At 41.3% G+C, this 20,724-nt stretch overlaps 1 protein-coding gene across 1 annotated transcript; it reads left to right on the forward strand.

The window, feature by feature from the left end:
• Positions 1-10,356: 10,356 nt before the first annotated feature.
• rpl8 (ribosomal protein L8) lies at positions 10,357-14,510 on the forward strand. The gene is made up of 6 exons (XM_061235664.1): positions 10,357-10,462; positions 11,306-11,449; positions 11,803-11,944; positions 12,610-12,828; positions 13,520-13,635; positions 14,308-14,510. The coding sequence occupies exons 2-6, from the start codon at positions 11,312-11,314 to the stop codon at positions 14,464-14,466; spliced, it is 774 nt and encodes a 257-aa protein (XP_061091648.1). The 5' UTR covers positions 10,357-10,462; positions 11,306-11,311; the 3' UTR covers positions 14,467-14,510.
• The last annotated feature ends 6,214 nt before the right edge of the window (positions 14,511-20,724 follow it).

Here is a 20,724-nt window from a genome sequence, read left to right on the forward strand (position 1 = left end):
ATTCTTCAGCCCCCTTGCATGTATGGAATGTTTGAGATCTTGACACAGATTCCCAATGGGACTGTGGTGGCCATTCCAAAACCCTCATCAGTCTTTCCTGGAAGCGCTTCATGGTTGTTTACGAGGTATGCTTTGGATCATTGTTTTGCTATAATAGCCAACTGGACTGACCTTTGAACATTAGCCTGTAGAATTTCTTGATATTTGGTGGAATCCATTCTTCCTTCCACTCATCCACTCACACATATTTTCTGTTCCCCCAGGTGCCACAGAACCCCAAAGCATGCTGGTTCCAACTCCATGCTTCACAGTTAGCAAGGTGTTCTTCTCTATAAAGGCTTCACCCTTTTTTCTCCAGATATACCTTCTTTGGTGATGGCCAACATGTTCAATTTTGGTTTTGTCAGTCCAAAGCACATTGTTTCAAAAGGCTTCAGGCTTCTCAATGTTTTCTGTGGCAGACTTCTGACACTTAATTTTGTGTTGAGGTTGTTCTTTCTGGCAACTCTGCCATGTAGGTCTTGTCCTGTGAACAGCTAGACCTGTGCTTGCTACTCTTTTTTGCAGCTCTTTTGCAGTGATCTGTGGGTTCTTCTGAGCATTTCTCACCAGGCCTCGGGCCATTCTATATCTTTCTTGGTATTCTTGACCTTGCCTTGACTTCAACTGTTCCATTTATCTTCCATTTTCTAATAATGTTTCTGACAGTGTAAATTGGTAGTTTGAAACATTTTTGTAGCCTTCTCCTTCTTGGTGGAAATGGACCATCTTCATTCTGAAATCCTTGGACAACTGTTTATTACATGATATTACATGTCTGCCCTAAATGATACTGAAATGCTTTTGTGTCCAGATCGACTGGCAGTGTGTCAAGTTTCCACTGGATGGTTTCATGTACAGCATAGGATCTCTAAGAGTAATGGGAAGCTCTTCAAACTACAAATAGTTTGTCTTTCTCGCTGGAAGATATCTTGGAAATCTGGCCTCCTCATGCTGGAGACCTGTGTTAACCAAGCAATTCAGTGTACAGATCAAATATTTTTTATTTTATTTAACCTTGATTTAGCCAGGCAGTCCCACTGAGATATCATCAACAAAGGAAACCTGGCCAAGAGGGCATCTTAGATACACAGAACATAAATAGAATAATACCAGTGATACACAATAAAGAATAAAGATCAGAGTAAAAACATTTTTCCTGTCTTGAGTTGAATTCTTTGAGTGAATGCTAAATGCTTTCTTAAAGTTATTTCAGGGCCAAAAAGTAGTTTTACTTCAGTACCAGAAATGTAATCAAGGATTGACAGCAGAGATACATTTGCACAAACAGAATTGATCTCGTGGTAAAACATTACACAATGTAAAACTGACCCCCCCCCCCCCCCAATTCAGGATGTACTGATCTGTGTTAAAATAAGCAATCCTTCTATTCAAAACTGTTCAATTCTTTTCATTTACAAGTAATGGGTAATTTCTTTAAACACTTGTGAACGCTGAATGACTGAAAAGTCATTCAGCAAGCATTTGTTACTTTAATCCTTTCTGTGCTCTGTTGTCTGTGCATTGTATGCATTGTTCTCCTATATCCCTTTTGGCTCTGAAGCCTTTCAGCTCTTTTAGATCAGTTCTCCCTTTTCACATCCCAGTGGAACTTTCAGATGAAAAAATGATGAAATAAATACATAGATTTTGTGTTCAATGTCTCTGGAAGATATTCAGAACGATTATATATTATGACGATGTGACCCTTTTTAATGTAGCCCTTGAATAATGTTCAACCTTGTAAATGGATGAACAGAAACTAAAAAAAAGAAAACCTCACAATGTCTTTTGATGTAAAAAGTGGCTATACAATACAAAGATATTTATTTTTTTGAATATTTTTTTATTAATGCATACACAATAGGGATAACCGGAAGTGAGTCTTTGTGAATATTGCTAAGTATTCTAGTGCTACGTACATCAATAATAGCTTACATGGCCTGGTAATCTATAGATCCATTGGAGAGGCAAGAGAAGAAGTGAGCACCATGTGTTTTAACAAAACACATAGAATATATTGGTTGGAAAGGGGAAATGATAAGTATGAAATTAGGAAACCTATTTTGAGCTCTGGTTGTTTTTGTTGGAGCTCTGAAACTGGGGTCCTGATTCACTGGGGTTTGAAGAGATCTGATTAAATTTATTGGAAGGGTAAGGGTGTTGACCTTGGCGTCCTGGTCTGCCAAAACGATCTCTGTCTGACAAATTAATAATCCATAATTACAGTGGGTCAGCCACAAAACACACACAAATCTTGAATCCTTTTCATGGTGGCTTTAATTCCCCAGGAATGTTACTGAAAACATTTTTTGTAAACCTTTCTGTAAAAATAACGGTAAAACTTTTTTACTTATGTTTACACAAATAGCCTCAGTCTTTTACTGTTTTTTTAATCAGGTTCAAGGGTTACTAGGAGCCCAGTTTCTTGTTTAATCTGCTCAGCCCTTTACCATGATACCAGAAAGCAACAAGGTTTTCATCATCAATTCATGTATAATTACTGTGCAAATTGGGGGCCCAGTGCACACAATAGCTGCAGCCCCTGCTAAACTGGTTTACTTTGTTGGATACTGTGAGGCCGCATGAGCATCTGTTCAGAGTATCAAGTGAATCAGAGGTTGTTGGCTATGTTGCAAAGTGTGCTGGAGGCTGCCAGGTTAAATATGGGGAAGAGAGTGCAGGATGGGTTGCACACACTGATTCCATCAGCCCGCTATGCACCAATTAACTCTCCTGGCAAAACATATAAACACTCCTGATACAGGAACATTCAAACCAAATAAATGCAGAATTCTACATGTTAAAGGAAATTATACAAGGGATAGGTCCGGTCCATTGTCTCTATTGGTCAGTTTGCGTTCCATCCATGCCAATATCCATGATATACCCACTGTCAGGTTCTGTATTTTGCTGCTATCTGTTTTATGTCTAAGTCCCCAGCATTTTTGCCTTTTGTTAGCTTTGTGCTTTCCATTGTCTGTTTCCTGCTCCATTCACCTTCATCCATTTGTTTCAGCTGTGTCCCATTTTGTGTCTCCACCTCCCCACTCCTTATATGGACTTCCTTCCTGTCATTCCTGCCATTTCTCTCACCTGTGTCTCATTGTATGTCAATCAGTAGTGTATTTAAACCTGTCATTTTCAGTTTCTTGTTGCGAGTTCGTCTTTCTATTATTCTGATCCCTACCCCAGGTCTAGCTTCCCCGTACTTGTACTCTGCATGTTCCTCACTCTGCCTGCCCTTCATGTACCTGTCTATTTTGATTCTGACCATTACTTGTTTTTTGACTATGGTTTGGATCTGCCCCTTGCCATTAAAGCCTGCCTTATTCACGTTATCCCAGAGTCTGTGATTGGTTCCTCTGTCCCAAACCCTGACACCCATGGCTAAATGAAATATTCACACATCTTTTAAAATTACTCCGCATTTGTAGATCACCGTTATCTACTATGTAATCTAAATTAACGTGACTTAACACTATGAAAACGCAATCCAGAAACAGGCAGTGGTCGTAATCCAGGCAGACAGGCACATTAGGGGTAGGCTGAGCACAATCATAAAGCAGGCAGAGTTTAAAAACCAAAGAGACAGACCAAACCAGCAAAAGCAAAAAAACAAAATCCAAACAACACAGGGAGTCCAAAAACCAGAGCAAAAACCCGACAGAAAAAATACAAGGGAAGAGGAGACTAGAACCAGGGACAGGAATATACAGGGACAGACTCGGAATACAGGACACAAACTAGCAATGAGAACTGAAAAAGACAAGCTTAAATACAACACAAACAAACAGACAATGAGAAATGGATGAGGCACATGATATAGTGACAGGAAGGAAGTACATTTATGGAGTGGGAGGCAGAGATACTAAATGGAGAACAGGTGAGATGAATGAGTGATAGTAAATGAACTGACAGACAGACTACGGTGAGCACAGAGGGTGACAAGAATAAAAAACGCTAAGAACTTAGACAAAACAGATACCGAAAAACACAGAACCTGACAGGACATTTCTGTTCTTTTGGCTCTGTACTCCCACACATTGGATTTTAAATTAAACAATGTTTAACTATGTTAAAATACAGACTGTCACCTTTATTTTGAGGGTATTTTCAACCATATCAGGTGATCTGTGTATTAACTATATCCCATTTTGTACATGAGTCAGGTGTATTCAATCGCTTCTTTAGGGCAGGTATAAGAAAGCTTTCAGTGTATTGTCTTGATTCGAGGCTTTTGATTGCCTTTGGAGTCTGATATTGGTGTTTACGAAGATGAGGACCAGTTGTGCCAGTGACAGTCAAGGAAGCCATTATGAGGCATATGAACAACTGATAAATTTGAAAAAACAGCCAGAGACATAGGCCAAATAGTAGATTTACCGAAATGAACTGTTTGGAACATCATTGAGAAGAAACAGAGCGCTGGTGCATGTTTGGGATGATTGTCTTGCTGTGGGATGAAGCACTGTTAAATGTACACTTCAGAATTCATTCTGCTGCTATCAGCATCATCAGCATTATCAATGAAGGCATCTAAGCCACCACATGTGGCAGCCATGCATGCCAAAACTATAACACCCCCACCACCACATTTCACAGGGCATTTTCTTTTAGTTCCTTTTAGTTTCCACACTTTGCATTATATTTACATTTACATTTTAGTCATTTGGCAGATGCTTTTAATCCAAAGCGACTTACAAGTGCATAGGTTCTTCCACAAGTCAAAGCATCACATCCATAACTAGGAAAATACATAGGAAGTGCTGTTTTAAACATATAGTCATCATAAGTGCAATTTTCTTTTTTTCTTTTTTTCTTTAGACAAGAAGGGATAGGGATATCAGAAAGGGGGGCGGGGGAAATCAGGAGAGAGGACTAAGGTAGAGTTTGAAAAGGTGTGTTTTTAGTCTGCGTCGAAATAGGGGGAGGGATTCTGCTGTCCTGACAGTGGTAGGTAAGTCATTCCACCACTGAGGAACCAGAACGGAAAACAGGCGTGAACGTGCAGCTCGACCGCCAGGTGCTCGTAGTGAGGGAACCATAAGGCGACCAGAGCTGGCAGACCGGAGTGGTCTAGCTGGGGAGTAGGGAATGATCAAGGATTGTATGTAAGTTGGGGCAGTCCCCTTAGCAGCCTGAAATGCCAACACTAGGGCCTTGAATCGGATGCGTGCGGCAATAGGAAGCCAGTGGAGGCCAATGAGAAGCAGGGTGACATGAGCCGACCTGGGCTGACTGGTGATCAGGCGGGCTGCAGCATTCTGGACCAGCTGGTCTTGCCATCACTCGGATACAAGTGAATCTTTGTCTCATCTGTCCACAAGACTTAATTTTTTTTCAGAACATAGGCACTTTTAGATAGTACTTAGCTAACTGTAACCTGGGCATCCTGTTTTTGCCATCCTGTTTTCAGCCAACTACTGTAGTGGTTTGCATCTTGCAGCTATAGCCACTCTAGATCTGTTTGTGAAGTTTTCTGTGGAGAGTAGTCATTGACACATCCACATCTGCCTCCTGAAGAGAGTTTCTGATCTGTCAGATGGGTGTTTGGAGCTTTTCTTCATTATGGTGAGAATTCATCAGTCATCAACTGTATTGGTCTTCCTTGGCCTACCAGCCCCATTGCAAATACTAAGCTTACCAGCGCTAACATTTTTTTCTGAACGATGTTCCAAACAATTCATTTTAATAAGCCTGCTGTTTGGCCTATGTCTCTGAGCTTTTTTTCTTATTTAAAAATACCCCAAATATAAATGTTTCAAAATAAACTACAAAATACTGCCACCAAAACATTTATCAAAATAAAATACAGTATTTTGTATTTTGAAATAAACAATAAAACAATAAAATAAAATAATCTTGGTGAGCATTAAAAAAGCCTCCACTGCTGGTTCAAATGCCTCCTCTCCATCCAGTGCCTTCCAAAAGTATGGTAACAGCACATGGTCCAAAGCACCATCTGTCTGTCACTTCCTGATTGTTTTGCACACCTGATTATTCCCTTTCATTACCTGTGTATTTAAACCCCTCTGTTTGTTGCACTCATGTGTCATGTGCCATAGCCATACTCTCCAGTATTTATTTCTGTCTGATCTCCCGTGTGACCTGTTTTGTTTGGATTTCTGTTTTTTGGATTTCCCTCTTGTTCTGATTTTACCCGCTGTGTTTGGCTTTTCGGATTTAGATTCCCCACTGAATGTTCCCGAGTGGCCTATGTCATAACCCTTCTGTCTGGCAGAGCCCAAGAGTGGGCTCTTCACCCTTTTTTCTGCAGCAACAAGGAGGGTCTTCAACCGGGCTGTTTCTGGACCTGCTGCCACTTGCAAACTTTTCCGTATTCGCCAGGGTGATCTCTCCGCTGCTGATTACTCCATTGAGTTCCAAATCCTGCCAGCCTCGGCGGGCTGGACCCACACAGAACTCCATAGCCGAGGCTGGCAATGGGCTTTCTGACTGGATCCAGGATGAGCTGGTCACGTGCAAGTTATCCTCCTCTTTGGATGCCCTGTTCGACCTGGCCATCCATGTGGACTCGGTTGAGGGAACATTCCCAGTCCGGGAACTGGACAACCCCCAACCTGCTCCTGTTCCTTGCTCCAGGCTCTACTCCCGAGAAGAGACCCCAAAACTGAACCCATGCAGGTCGGATGCGCCAAGTCTTTCCCCGCAAAAGAGAGATGGATATCAGAGCGCCTCTGCCTGTACTGGGCCGGACCTGGTCTGTTAAAAGACAACGCCCATCAGTGAAAGAGGGGGTCCTGATGGGCGCCACCATGGATCCAACCTCCTGTTCCACCCTGCTCGCCTTCATCTCCTGGGAGGAGTTACGACACCAAGTGCGGATTCTGCTTGACTCGGGAGCTGACAAGAACTTTATCTGCCCTACTCTGGTCCATTGGCTGGGAATCTCTGGCTACTCCAGCACAACCCCCAAGTCGACTGGGTCTGGAGAACCCAACTGTCACCAATCCTGTCTCCTGTCTGCCTACAGTCAGCCTACTTCCTCACCTGCTGTTCCTGAGACCCCTCCTGACCTGTCCTCCATCCCGCTTGTCTGCCATGATGTCGGACAGGTCTTCAGTCAGTCCCAGGCCTGCTTCCTACCTCCTCATCGCTCCTCTGACTGTGCGATCAACCTGCTCCCCAGCACCACTCCCTGGCTGCCGATCTGCTCCGTCCCTCCTCCTCTGGAGCTGGCTTCTTTTTTGTTGAAAACAAGGACAAGTCACTCCGTCCCTGCATTGACTACTGCAGGCTTAATGACATCACAGTAAAGAACCACTACCCCATTCCGCTGATCTCCTCTGCCTTCTCCTTCCTTCAAGACTGCTAGTACTTCACCAAGCTTGACCTTCGCAATGCCTATCACCTGGTCAGCATCTGTGTGGGTGATGAGTGGAAAACAGCCTTCAACACCCTAGTGGCCACTATGAGTACCTCTTGCCTTTTGGGCTCACTAACTGACACCAACTCTGAAATATGGAGGAGGTATTGTGTGTCATGGCAATGGGTGTCGTGTCTAGGAAACGACAGAGCCCAAATCTCCAATTTGTCAAAAAACATCTTCACGAGGGAAAAGACACCATGGCAGCAAGCTCTTCAGGAAAATCAGACTTTATTTAGCACAAGTGCGTAAAGCCGGACCAGTTTTTTCATAAACATGGACCTGGGCCGCCATTTTTACACCCATTTTATACACAGTTACTCCTCCTACAACTCCTCCTCAAACCTCATTGTGGCAAATCACCCACACTGTTCTTATCTTAACTCCTCCCACATCTCCTCCCACAACATCATTGTGGCAAATCACCAAAGGTCCTTATGCTCTGCCAGCTCTGTACAAAGTTCAGGGATGCTCGGCCAACTCTGTACAAAGTTCAGGATGCCCCCGCCCTCGCGAACTGCCTCTAACACACACGTCACTCTGTATTTTTCCACATATGGGTCACTTTTCGAAAACGAACTAAGCAGCAGTAATCATTGAAAATATACAGACATACTCAACATTTGATTAATATTCTCTTCTAAGTGAGTAAATGTACGTTGCATTCTTTGCATTCTTTGCTCTCATTTCAACAGTTTTCACTGTGGTTTCTTGCGTTTTCATAAGCTCAGCTATAATTAAGGTTCTAGGTTCATTTGATTTGATAACAAGCAGCGTACAGGTGATATATTGATTATAAGTCACTCACATATAGATACACTTTTAGCATAAATCATCGAGAGTTTTGGAGGAACCAGCCTGCTCATCAAGGTTCAGTCTGATTTTGACTTGTGATTGTTTATCATGCTTTTAGGAGGGAGATCTTTTGTTCTGTGAATTTTCCCCTACAGAAGCAGTAGGATGGCTGGCACCTTATCATGCAGCAAGACAATGCCCAAACACACTGCCTATACAAAGCATTGACCAGTGGGAAAAAATGGAAAGTTTTGGCCTGCCAAGTCAATCACCTGATTTAATCGAGCATACAATTCACTTGCTGAAGGGATGAGTGAAGACAGAAACCCCATAAGACAAATATCAATTGAAGGCGGCTGCAGTGAAGGCCTGCAAAGGCATTTTCTAAGAAGATACCAAATGATTGGTGATGTCAATGGGTCATAGACTTGATGCAGTTTAAGGGCTATGCTACCAAATATTCAACTTTTGTTTCTTTACTTTTAAGTTCATCCTTTTTCACAGCTGAAAATGGGGGGCACAACCCCAGAATAGATATTTCTGTAAAATGGTAAAACGCATATACAAATAAAATTAAAAAAAACATTCATATAAATATACCACGTCTGATTATCTGTACTTTATTCTCAAATTCATCTATTGATTTGAAATAGCAAAGTTCACTCAACTGTTCCGTTACATTACATTACATTATTGGCATTTGGCAGACGCTCTTATCCAGAGCGATGTGCAGTTATTAGACTAAGCAGGAGACAATCCTCCCCTGGAGCAATGCAGGGTCCATATTTTTGTAGGGCACTGCATTTAGTCTATACCACCAAAGCAAGGTACTGTATGGCAAAAGAGTAATTAGGGACATGACCGATCATGAAATATTGTTTAATCTCCTTTTAAATACCCAGTTGCAATAAATTTGATCACCATCACATTTGCACTTATTTACCTAGATACCTAGATTTTTAATGAAGGGTTAAAAGAACAGCTGATTGGTTGTTTGAGTGTAAAACATCTTGAGGCAGTGTACGCATAATGGCATGCAATGAAAACCATGGCCCTGACCTATGGAGAGGACTTGGACTGGGGCATGACAGGGTTTGTAGGATGGGTAGGAAAAGTATTTTTGGTGTTTTGAAAATACAAAAATACAGAACAGTATTTTGACACAAATGACATGAGATTTTTTCCTACACCATAAAATACTAATTTTGTATTTCAAATACAGATTTTAAATACATGTATCAGAAATATTGCCCATCCCTGATAACAGTCCCCAAAGGCAATCAAAAGCTTAGAATCAACACTATACTGAACACTTTCTTATACGAACCCTAATGAAATAAACCTGACTAATCAGAAACAGCTGTCCAATTCCTTTTTGTCCCCTAAAATGGAGACACAATGTTTGAAGAGAAATGTAATTCTTATATTATATTCCGATATTGATGCAAATACTCTCAAATTAAGGGAGACGGTCCGCACTTTAACCTTATATTCATTGTTTCATTTCAAATTCAATGTGCTGGAGAACAGAGCCAAAAGAACAGAAATTATATCACTGTCCAAATACTTATGGACTGCACTGTATTTCCTCACCATCCACATATTCAATAGAATAATCAATATAAATGAGTTAATTTGTTCAGTGTTTTGCATCGTTATTTTGAAAAAAGGAATGTTTTGTAACGATTCCAAGATATCATACAGCTTCAGTGGCCAGATTTGTTTATATTTATTTCAAGTGGACAACTGTATACCCCCATCTGACTGCCATCTGTTGGTGAAGATGATATTGCTCCAAGGCACTCCGATAATGAAAAATAATAAAAATAAAAATAATAATAAATAAACAATACATAAATTAATTAATTAATTAATTAATTAATTAAAATGTCCCAAAAATGTAAACATTCCAAGCGACTCATCCCGACCAGTTGGTTAAATAAGCCTCACTCAAGGGAATTATCCTTTTTTTCTAAAGAAGTAATTCGCAACTCCATTTCCCATAATACACCAGTATAAGCTATCGAAAACGTTTCGACCTACTTTTACATATAAAACAAACGTTATCCAAACCAATTGTCTGATTACATTACCAAATGTATATTTTCAACTAAAATATAGTCTTCGCAAACGTTTCCTTTGTTTCGATTATAATTCCCATCAACCTCCTCGTGTATTTGTCCGGAAGAAAAAGCGTGTCGCTCTCTTTAACTTCCTCTTTGCGTCAACCGGGTTTAGGTAGGAGAACGGCGACAACATTTCCTAATTTGAATCTGTTTTAATCTCCTTAAAAAATACCCCATCTATTTAAAAGTATCACATCTCAATACAGAATATAACTTATAGAATGCATCTTTACTTTTTCTGAAACCATATTTGCCAGTGTTGCAGTGAAAATGTTTGTATATATTGGGTGTATTGGTATGGACCCACATTCAGCCGACGTGATGCTGCGTGTCGTCTAATGGCTAAATTCTACTCCCTTCAAACAACGTGATTAACTTCAACAATGTAGACATAAGTGTTTTGTTTTTTTTACATTTTAGAGTGCGATCTAGTACGTTAAAATGTTATATGATGTTCATCACCGCAAATGTGCCACCTAGCAATACGTACAGCTAGCCATTCAGCTGTAAATGGTTCATGCTTCGATACCGTACCACACGTTTACATCTGTGTAAACTGAGGCCTGATCATAACAATGCACGGATACCGTTAAGTTGTCATCGAACGCTCACGAGAAATTGTGTAGTTAACTTAAAATGTTAGTTTAGTCTGTTTGGTTTGCTGGTGCATTAGATAGCCACGGCGCTACTCCGTACCTATGAACTTACGGTACCTGTCATGGGTAACTTCGCAAGCTAACTAGCTCCTTGAGTTGACAACTTTGATATGAAATTAAAAGTGACTAACATCTAGCTAAGTTAATTTGTTGTACGAACTGACTTGTGTATTACTATTCTCGTTCAGGTTATCTATAACACGCCGATTATAAGAAGTAAGCATTAGTGGGTTTAACGTGCGTAAAAATTTGCTACCGTTGGTTAACTTGATGCATCTTTTCCCTTTGCTTTTCTGCAGTTCACAATGGGACGTGTGATCAGGGGACAGAGAAAAGGTGCGGGCTCCGTCTTCAAAGCCCATGTTAAGCACAGGAAAGGTGCTGCTAAACTCCGGCACATCGACTTCGCTGAACGCCATGGCTACATCAAAGGGATCGTGAAGGTAAGGTGTTATTTTAATATGATTTAATATAATTTTTTTTTTTTAAATCCAGACACCATAAAGAAAGATGTAGCCTGTTAGTCTGTGGTCTGATGATGGAAGAAAGTCCTCTACACAGTATCAAATGCGTCTGGACGTTGATGTTTGGATCCAATCATTTTCGTATGTACTTTGATATGAAGACGGATTAAGAATTTTTTTTAATGGATGTTTTGGTTCGTTTCTTGTGCGTAAATTGGCTTTTGTGAACATGTTTGAAGGATGCTAATACCTCATAGAAAACATAATATCCCTGGTACGTGTGCCATAGATTTGGATATGCACACTGAATTTAACCCATCCTCTGTTCTAAGGATATCATTCATGACCCTGGCCGTGGAGCCCCCCTGGCCAAAGTGGCCTTCCGTGACCCCTACAGATTTAAGAAGAGGACAGAGCTTTTCATTGCTGCTGAGGGCATCCACACCGGACAGTTCATCTACTGTGGCAAGAAGGGTAAGGATAGTGGCTGTGACGTTCAGCTAATAGAGAAACACTCTGCACTCAGGTTCAAGGGAAGAGGATAATACTTTGTGAAACGAACCTATTGCAGTCTTCAAGGTTTCAGAAAGGACAATTTGTAAACCGCATACCTTTAGACTTTTTAAAATCTTTTTTAATTTATTTATTTTTAAAACGTCATTGCTTATTTTGTACCGCTTGCTAGTTTAGCAAGGTGCTGTCAGAAATGTTTTCTTTGTAAATGTCTTCACACACCTGCTTCCATTGGTTTTCTCTTTTGTGAATCTGTTATAGGAAGGTTTCCTCTTGGGCTTACTGATTTCTCACCATGTCCTGCAGCCTGTGTCCACTTTAGGATTTAACGGTCATTAGTCAAACCGATTGTTGTATTTAAGTGCTATTTAAGTAGTATTTATCTGAATTTAACCAAGGAGGGCAATTAAGAACTCAAATAGGTTTTGCACTGATGTGGAAGTCAAAGTTGGTAGGGAATGCAAGTGATTGTGTAGCCAGTGAAATGGTGGGGAATATTGGGTCGCCAAATTTTTATTTGATCAGGACCAAGTTAAGATCTCTACTCTTAAACTATCACATGCTCTGAGTTCTCTGCTGTTGGTCTGTTAAAAGCAACACCACAATCCCCCCTCCTCCCCTCACAGCCCAGCTGAACATCGGCAACGTGCTCCCCGTGGGCACCATGCCCGAGGGCACCATCATCTGCTGCCTGGAGGAGAAGCCCGGTGACAGGGGCAAGCTGGCCCGTGCCTCCGGCAACTACGCCACCGTCATCTCCCACAACCCCGAGACCAAGAAGTCCCGAGTCAAGCTGCCTTCCGGCTCCAAGAAGGTCATCTCTTCCGCCAACAGGGCTGTTGTCGGTAAGGGCAGGCGCCGGACCATTCAGTTTGGTCCTCTTGAAGCTTCGACCTTGGGCTCATTCCAATCACTCATTATTCTAGCTCCATTCTCGATTGGAAATTTATTTTCTAGCCTCTCCAGATTGGTGAGGTTAGGAGGAGGGAAAATGGCCAAAAAAAAATAACCTATTAGAATGAGCCCTGTTTCTGGGTTCTTCAAATTGATTGATTGTTTTAGCCACCGCACAATCAAATGGACCTTAAACTGAATTAAACCCACTGTAAGATCACATGTCATTTCAATGTTCTTAATGGAATGCAAGGCAGGTGTAACTATCACTCAACTGGATTAACGTTGTTCCATTTTAATGTGCATTGAGTGGGTGTTCAAGAGTGACACTTCAAATAATGACTTGGCTTGTTTAAATGTGCAAATACTGCAGGTTATTAATTGGACATATTGTTTGGGGAAAAAAATGAAAATTACTTGTAACATTATTTTCCCAACTGGACAAGTGATTTACAAGGCTACTGTCCCGAGACGGCATTTTACATGCCCCGGGTAATCAGGCAATCCTCATTGTTGAGCCCTGCATTTGTGTCCTTTATTTCAAAGAAAATAGTAATAGTTTCGTGACATTTGGTTTTATAATAAACAAAAAAACCTGTCTTTCTAGTCTTAAGATGCGTGCTTGTATGTGGTGTTTCTCAGGTGTGGTTGCTGGTGGTGGTCGTATTGACAAGCCCATCCTGAAGGCTGGCCGTGCCTACCACAAGTACAAGGCCAAGAGGAACTGCTGGCCACGCGTGCGTGGTGTGGCCATGAACGTAAGTGTTGTCCATCCAAAGTTTTTCTTTCTGCCATTGCAAACGGGTGCCATCCCTCAGGCAGCAGGCCCAAGCCCGAGACAGTATTGCACATGCACATTAGCTGACGCTTTAGACTAAGCAGGGCAAAATCCCCTCTGGAGCAATGCGGGGGGCTCAAAGGCCATTATAGTGGCTACACCGCGCCTGTGTTCTAAATCGCATACTACTCGTACTCGATTTCTGTGAAAATCTGCCTCTAATTTAGTACAAGTTTTATGCTAGAATGCGGTTTGGAACACAGCCCGAGACTTGAATCACCAACCTTCTGGGTCCCAGTCATGTACCTTAGCCGCTAGGCTACAGGCTGATTGGTGTACAATTCATAAAAATGGAAGGCTGTTCAAAATCCCAAGTTGGTTTGTCTGGATAATTTGACCCAAGAAGTGGATACGGGATGTTTTTTTGGTGACTTGGAAGAACCTATGCAAGTAGCCACCACAACTGATAGTCACCAAAAGTTTCGGCTTGAAGTAGTCCGCATTACACAGTAAGTTTCTGTAGTAAGTGCTATAGGAGGTGCTGCAGGAAGTGTTTTAAGTAAATGTGGCATGATGCATACCCATAATGTGGCACCAGTAAAGGACTGCAGCGAGTCTGTTGCCTGACCTCTGACCCTGTATTTCCCTCTAGCCTGTTGAGCATCCCTTCGGTGGTGGTAACCATCAGCACATCGGGAAGCCCTCCACGATCAGGAGGGACGCGCCAGCCGGTCGTAAGGTCGGTCTCATCGCTGCCCGCCGTACCGGCAGACTGCGTGGAACCAAGACCGTCCAGGAGAAGGAGAACTAACGTGCTAATCTTCTTAATAAAAATCTATTTCAGAAAAATTGAAATTTGACTATGCATTTTGTGTGCGTGTACTTTGATAAGTTGCCCTGGGTAAGAGGATCTGCTAACTTTATTGTAATGTGTGTATGTGTAGACTTCAAACTTCAGTGCTGGAGGCCTGCAGTTCATATCAAAACACATTTTCATGCCAGGGATCTTCAAGCGCCAGTAGGGTTGCGTTGTCTCCAAGTCTTTTACTTTAAGGTCAGCAGGACGAGTATGTGGGATACTTGATGCAGAGCTCCAACACCAATATCTTGATACTCATATTGAAGTTGTAGGCAGTGTGGAAATAAATGCAGCTTCAGGAAACCACATTATGAAAGAACCTAAATGCATGTTCAACAGCTATAATTGAGTGAGAGATGGGCTGTAACAAAAGCCAGCACACGGGTACACCAGGAAGTTTGAGAAGCACTGCTTTAAGGTATAAGATCACAACATTGTCATTTGAGTGTTCTTTACTGAAAGGTCTATGCTTGTAACAATCTACTGGTAATTGCAGTTAATTTCTTTTCTTCCAAAAAGCCTTTTGGAAATAAAAGCAATTCAGAAAGTGAACTGGAGCCTGTGTTTGGTGCTGTGGACTGCAATCCCATTATTGCTAATCTGACACTATTGGAACTATCTGTCGTGCAGTAAATTTATCAGTGTCTATAAGCAAATATTAGCTAATCAAGGTGCTTCATAAACCTAAAGGTGCCAGGGAATGTTGAGTGTGGATTCCTGCTGAAGTTCAATATTAGGCATTTATACATACAGTACCCCATCTGTGTCAAGTTGCAGTTGTCTGAAAGGAACACCACAGTCACGAGTCTCAAGCGATGGAGATCCATGTCAGCACTAGAGGGAGTGCTTGCACAAGAAATTTGACAGTCAGATTCAGAATACAGAATACTACATCCAAGGTTGGCCATGGTGATATATCAGCCAACATGTAATTTGAATATGGAAAATTCACAGATGCAGAATTAATGGTTGCTTGATTTCTTTTTGGTGTGTGTATGTCACAAAACACTCCTACCCAAGTTAATAAACTAAATGTCTACATGGTATTACAATGATTGGCCTGGGTTCATAATTCAAGAGGTGACTGGTTTGATTCCCAGGTAGAGCCCTGCTGTCGTATCACTAGGCAACTGAACCTTCTATCCATAAATGTGGATAGAATATAAAAGCCAAGTCCCTAAATAGAAGTGTCTTCTGAATGTAATGACATGCATTCTATTTTCCATACTATGCAGTGTATATATAATCTCTCCATAATAAAGAGAAATCCCCAAACACCTGTCCGACAGATAAGAAACATTCTTCAGGAGTCAGGTGTGGACTTGTCAAGACTTCATGAACAGAAATACACTGCAAGATGCAAACCACCAGTTAGCAAAATAGGATGGCCAGGTTACAGGTCACAGAAGTACTTAAAAGAGCAACCATAGTTCTAGAAAAAGGTCTTGTGGGCAGATGAGATAAAGATTAACATCAGTGATGGCAAGAGCAAAGTATGGAGGAGAGAAGGAACTGCCCAAGATCCAAAGCATACCACCTCATCAACAACAAGGTGTTATGGCCTGGGTCTGTACTGGCTCACTTCTTTCATGATTAACTGCTGATGGTAGTAGCAAAATTAATTGTGAAGTGTATAGACACATCTTATCTGCTCAAGTTCAAGTGAATGCCTCAAAACTCTTTGGCCGGTGGTACAGCAAGACTATGATCCCAAACATACTGCTAAAGCAACAAAGGAGTATTTCAAAACTAAAAAATGTTAAGTTCTTGAGTGACCGAGTCAATCACCCGATCTGAACCCAATTGAGCATGCCTTTCATATGCTGAAGAGAGAAGGGATTAGCCCCTGAAACAAGCATGAGCTAAAGATGGCTGTAATACAGGCCTTTGCATGGAGTCATTGCATGCAAAGGATATGCAACAATATACTAAACATGACTAGTTTCATTTACATAACATTGCTTTGTCCCTAACATTATTATGCCCTGAAATGGGTGGACCTGCATTCTATTTTCCGTACTATGCAGTGTATATATACAGTGCCCTCCATTATGTTTTGGACAAAGACCCATTAAGTCTTGATTTGCCTCTGATTTGTGCACTGCTATAAACACTGCTGTAATTTCTACATGGTGAAACCAAAATGTCTAAAAATGCCCTTCATTGAAATGGGCAAGCTTTAACCACATGTGATTTTTTTATTGCAAATCTCAAATAGTACAGAGGCAAATAAATAAATGATGGGTCCCAAACATGGAGGGCACTGTATAGTAGGACCATGTATGAGTTCCTTCAATATAATCTTTTCATGGGGTCCAAAGTCACTGTCAGCGACTGAAAGAATCTATTGATAAACTAGCTGCAGTGTGAGAGAAGAACATATAATCAAGTCCATTGAAAACAGTCCTTTAATGTTACTCCTTTAAAGGTAACGTCCATGAAAACTTTGGAATTTCTGTAGGAACCCTGTTTTAGCAGGCTCACTGTCACACAAAATAAATTTCCATCCTTCTTTATTAGTCATTGTAAACATACTCTTGGTAAAATTTATTTTGTATCTTGCATTGCGTTCCTTAGATAAATTATAATACATCTAGCTTCTCTTAAAAATGACATCCAGAAAACAATAGCAACACTGCAATGTCACCTGAAAGAAACTATTGCCTAGAATTTATCTTCTCTTAAACGCGGAGGCAGAGAGGTGAACTGGGGTAGTGTGTGATGCATTCATCTATTCTGACATGACTGCTGGACGTGCATTGAGTGCTTAAGTGCCAATCCAGAGTCAATAACAGAATGCTGTTGTTCTCCAATCATGCAGCAATATGGCTTCATAGCGAGCTCCAGAGTAGCCCTTCACAACACTCCAGTCAATCAATAACACCCGAACTCTGCCAAGAGGACAGGGCCAGGGCACTAAAGTATGGCGTGGGAAGCGGAGGCCCCTCTTAAACATCAGAATGCTCATCCTCCTGAACCTGACAATTTTAGTGTAGCACCTCAACATTTATGTATTTATCAGACGCTTTAACCCAGAGAGACTTGAATAACATGGGGCCTTTTTACTTTTTTTACTGGAGCAGTTACAGGTAAGTACCTTACTCAAGTATTATACATGTATTATATACACTCACCGAGCACTTTATTGGAACATACTTTATTACACCTACTTATTAATACGATTCTCTAATCAGCCAATTGAGTGACAGCAGTGCAATGCATACATTCATTCATTCATTCATTATCCTACCCGCTTATCCTGAACAGGGTTGCAGGGGGGCTGGAGCCTATCCCAGCATACATTGGGCGAAAGGCAGGAATACACCCAGGTCACCAGTCCATCGCAGGGCACACACCATTCACTCACACACTCACACACTCATGCCTATGGGCAATTTTGGCTCTCCAATCAGCCTAACCTGCATGTCTTTGGACTGTGGGAGGAAACCGGAGTACCCGGAGGAAACCCACGCAGGCACGGGGAGAACATGCAAACTCTGCACAGAGAGGCCCTGGCCGACAGGGATTAGAACCCAGGACTTCCTTGCTGTGAGGCGGCAGTGCTACCCACTGCACCATCTGTGCCGCCCGCAATGCATACAATCATGTAGATACGGGTCAGGAGCTTCAGTTAATGTTCACGTCAACCATCAGAATGGGGAAAAAGTTTGGTCTAAGTGACTTTGACCATGGAATGATTGTTGGTGGCAGACAGGGTGGTTTGAGTATCTCAGAAACAGCTGATCTCCTGGATTTTCACGCATAGAATGGTGCAAAAAACAAAACAAAAATCCAGTAAGAACAGTTCTCCAGACAGAAACACCTTGTTAATAAGAGACGTCAGAGGAGAATGGCCAGAATGGTCAAAGCAGACAGGAAGGTGGCAGTAACGCAAATAACCGCACATATAACAGTGGTATGCAGAAGAGCATCTCTAAACACACAATGCCTCATAACTCTTGGGTTGATAGGCTACAGCAGTAGAAGTCTAAAAAATAAGTCTAATAAAGTGCTCACTGAGTGTATAGTATTATATTATGGCATTTCTACCCTCACATTCCGGAGACTGTTGGTGATTTTACAGCAGTCCAACAGTGGTTTCTTTGGTGTATGTCTGCTGACTCCAAATGCAATCTCCACGGATGAAAACAAAGGTTAATTTAAAGACAAGACACCGATTCACTGCTCTTTTATGCGTGAACAGTCCATACAAAAGGAAACACCTGAGCAACAGTTAACAACTGTCCCTCATCTGTGAACTTGCTTTTGTAGAGCAGAAAATGGGGGGACTCAATACAAAAATGGCTTTTTCTGTAAAATGGTAAAACATATACACATGTAAATACCATGCAATTAAAGCTGATTGGCTATTGATCTCAAATACAAATGGTGTATATAGCTAAATTTACAAATTGTTATTTTTATTGTGACCATACTTTCGACATGAACTGTATATGGTGTGGAGGCTTTTGAACCACCGATATAATGTTCACCAGGAAATATATTTTATTGAATTTTCAAAATACATTTTATTTTGATCTATTTTTTTGGTTGCAGTATTTTGTTGTTTATTTTGATACAAAAAACCCAAAATGGAAATATATCAAAATACATTTTAATTTATTTTTACCCACCCACAGCCAATATTACACCGCTTAAAAATTGGCCAATCAGTGGTGAAATCACTACATAAGGGTGCCCCAAATTTATATTTTTGTGATAAGCCACACCAATGTTGAGGTTTATCGGCTGTTTATTCGTATATATTTTAACATCCCAATTCTGAATAGAAGTTTGATGGACCTTGATCTAGAGAGCATGTATACTATATTTGTACAAACTGGTAGTTCTTTGTAGAGGCATCATTTAAAATGTTTTGCAAATAATACTAAAGTGCAGAAATCCAATATACTGGGCATGGCTGACTCAGGCAAATTTATTCTGTATTCTGCAGAGCCACATATGGCAATATAAAGCCCATGAGAATCCTTCAAAGAGAGTAAAAAATAAGGTTTAACAAATTAGAGCTTATCCCAGCATACATTGGGCGAAAGGCAGGAATACACCCTGGACAGGTCGCCAGTCCATCGCAGGGCACACACACCATTCACTCACACACTCATACCTATGGGCAATTTAGACTCTCCAATCAGCCTAATCTGCATGTCTTTGGACTGTGGGATGAAACCCACACAAACATGGGGAGAACATGCAAACTCCACAGAGAGGCCCCAGCCGACAGGGATTCTAACCCTGGACCTCCTTGCTGTGAGGCAGCAGTGCTACCCACTGCACCATCCGTGCCGCCCGGGCCCAGTCATCCATATCGAAATTCTGATTGTAATTTTCCATTTGCTTATTAACACAAAATCCAATATGGTGGACCTTAATCGTCCTTCAGGCAAATTTGTTTGGAATGAGCCACAGAATGGGAGGAAAAAATAATTCTAAAGAAAGACCAAACTGCTCAAAATGTATAGCCCAAAACATTCTTCCTACAGCATCGTTGGGGCAACCTATGTAAGTTTTCTTATTTGAGCTGTATATCGGAAAGAGAACCTACCAGCCAAATTTGGTTGCTCTACTATGTAGTTTTTGCTCTGCAAACACTTTTACCGTGAAAAAAATATAAAAAATGAGGAAAATTAACCTGGTCGTCAAAAAGCAGATGGGACACCAAATAAATTCAAAAGGACAATCTTTAATGATCTCTTACAATGCATTCTTCAAAATGTTGGTGGAGTCAACAAAAGGTAGGGAGCTTGCGGTTAATACAAAAAAAGTCAACTTTTATAAACAAAAGGTTTTATAAACCACTTTTGTCAGTGCAGATGAACAAACGATTATGTTGAAAAGTTTTTCTTGCTACAAGGACATTTACGCCTTTTAGTCATGAGGAGCCGGCCTGCAGGCTCAGGGAGAGACTGCAGACCTGAGATTATACCGTCTCACGCATTCATTCTGGAGTCAGCGACCTGTGGCCTGAGGAAACCCTTCCAGACAGGCACTCCGCTAGACTGCTCCACAATGCCAACAATGAGAAGAGAGGGGCCCTGTGAAGGTCAGAGTCTGCACACTGCAAGGAACGATTCAAATAAATGCTAGTTCACCTTTTTCTTTCAAAGCAGAGCTTTACAGTGTGCTATAGTTGTACAGTGCTCAAAGGCAGATCAAGGGATCAGTATTATCAATTATTTTCACAAAATAAAG

Source organism: Conger conger, chromosome 3 (assembly GCF_963514075.1).
Source record: "Conger conger chromosome 3, fConCon1.1, whole genome shotgun sequence".
NCBI classification, from domain to species: domain Eukaryota; kingdom Metazoa; phylum Chordata; class Actinopteri; order Anguilliformes; family Congridae; genus Conger; species Conger conger.

Bases quoted from the DNA above. Each gene is read 5' to 3' on its own strand.
- rpl8 (XM_061235664.1), top strand. From the start codon at position 11,312: ATGGGACGTGTGATCAGGGGACAGAGAAAAGGTGCGGGCTCCGTCTTC. The intron at 11,450-11,802 runs GTAAGGTGTTAT...CTCTGTTCTAAG, and splicing joins ACATCAAAGGGATCGTGAAG to GATATCATTCATGACCCTGG. The intron at 11,945-12,609 runs GTAAGGATAGTG...CTCCCCTCACAG, and splicing joins CATCTACTGTGGCAAGAAGG to CCCAGCTGAACATCGGCAAC.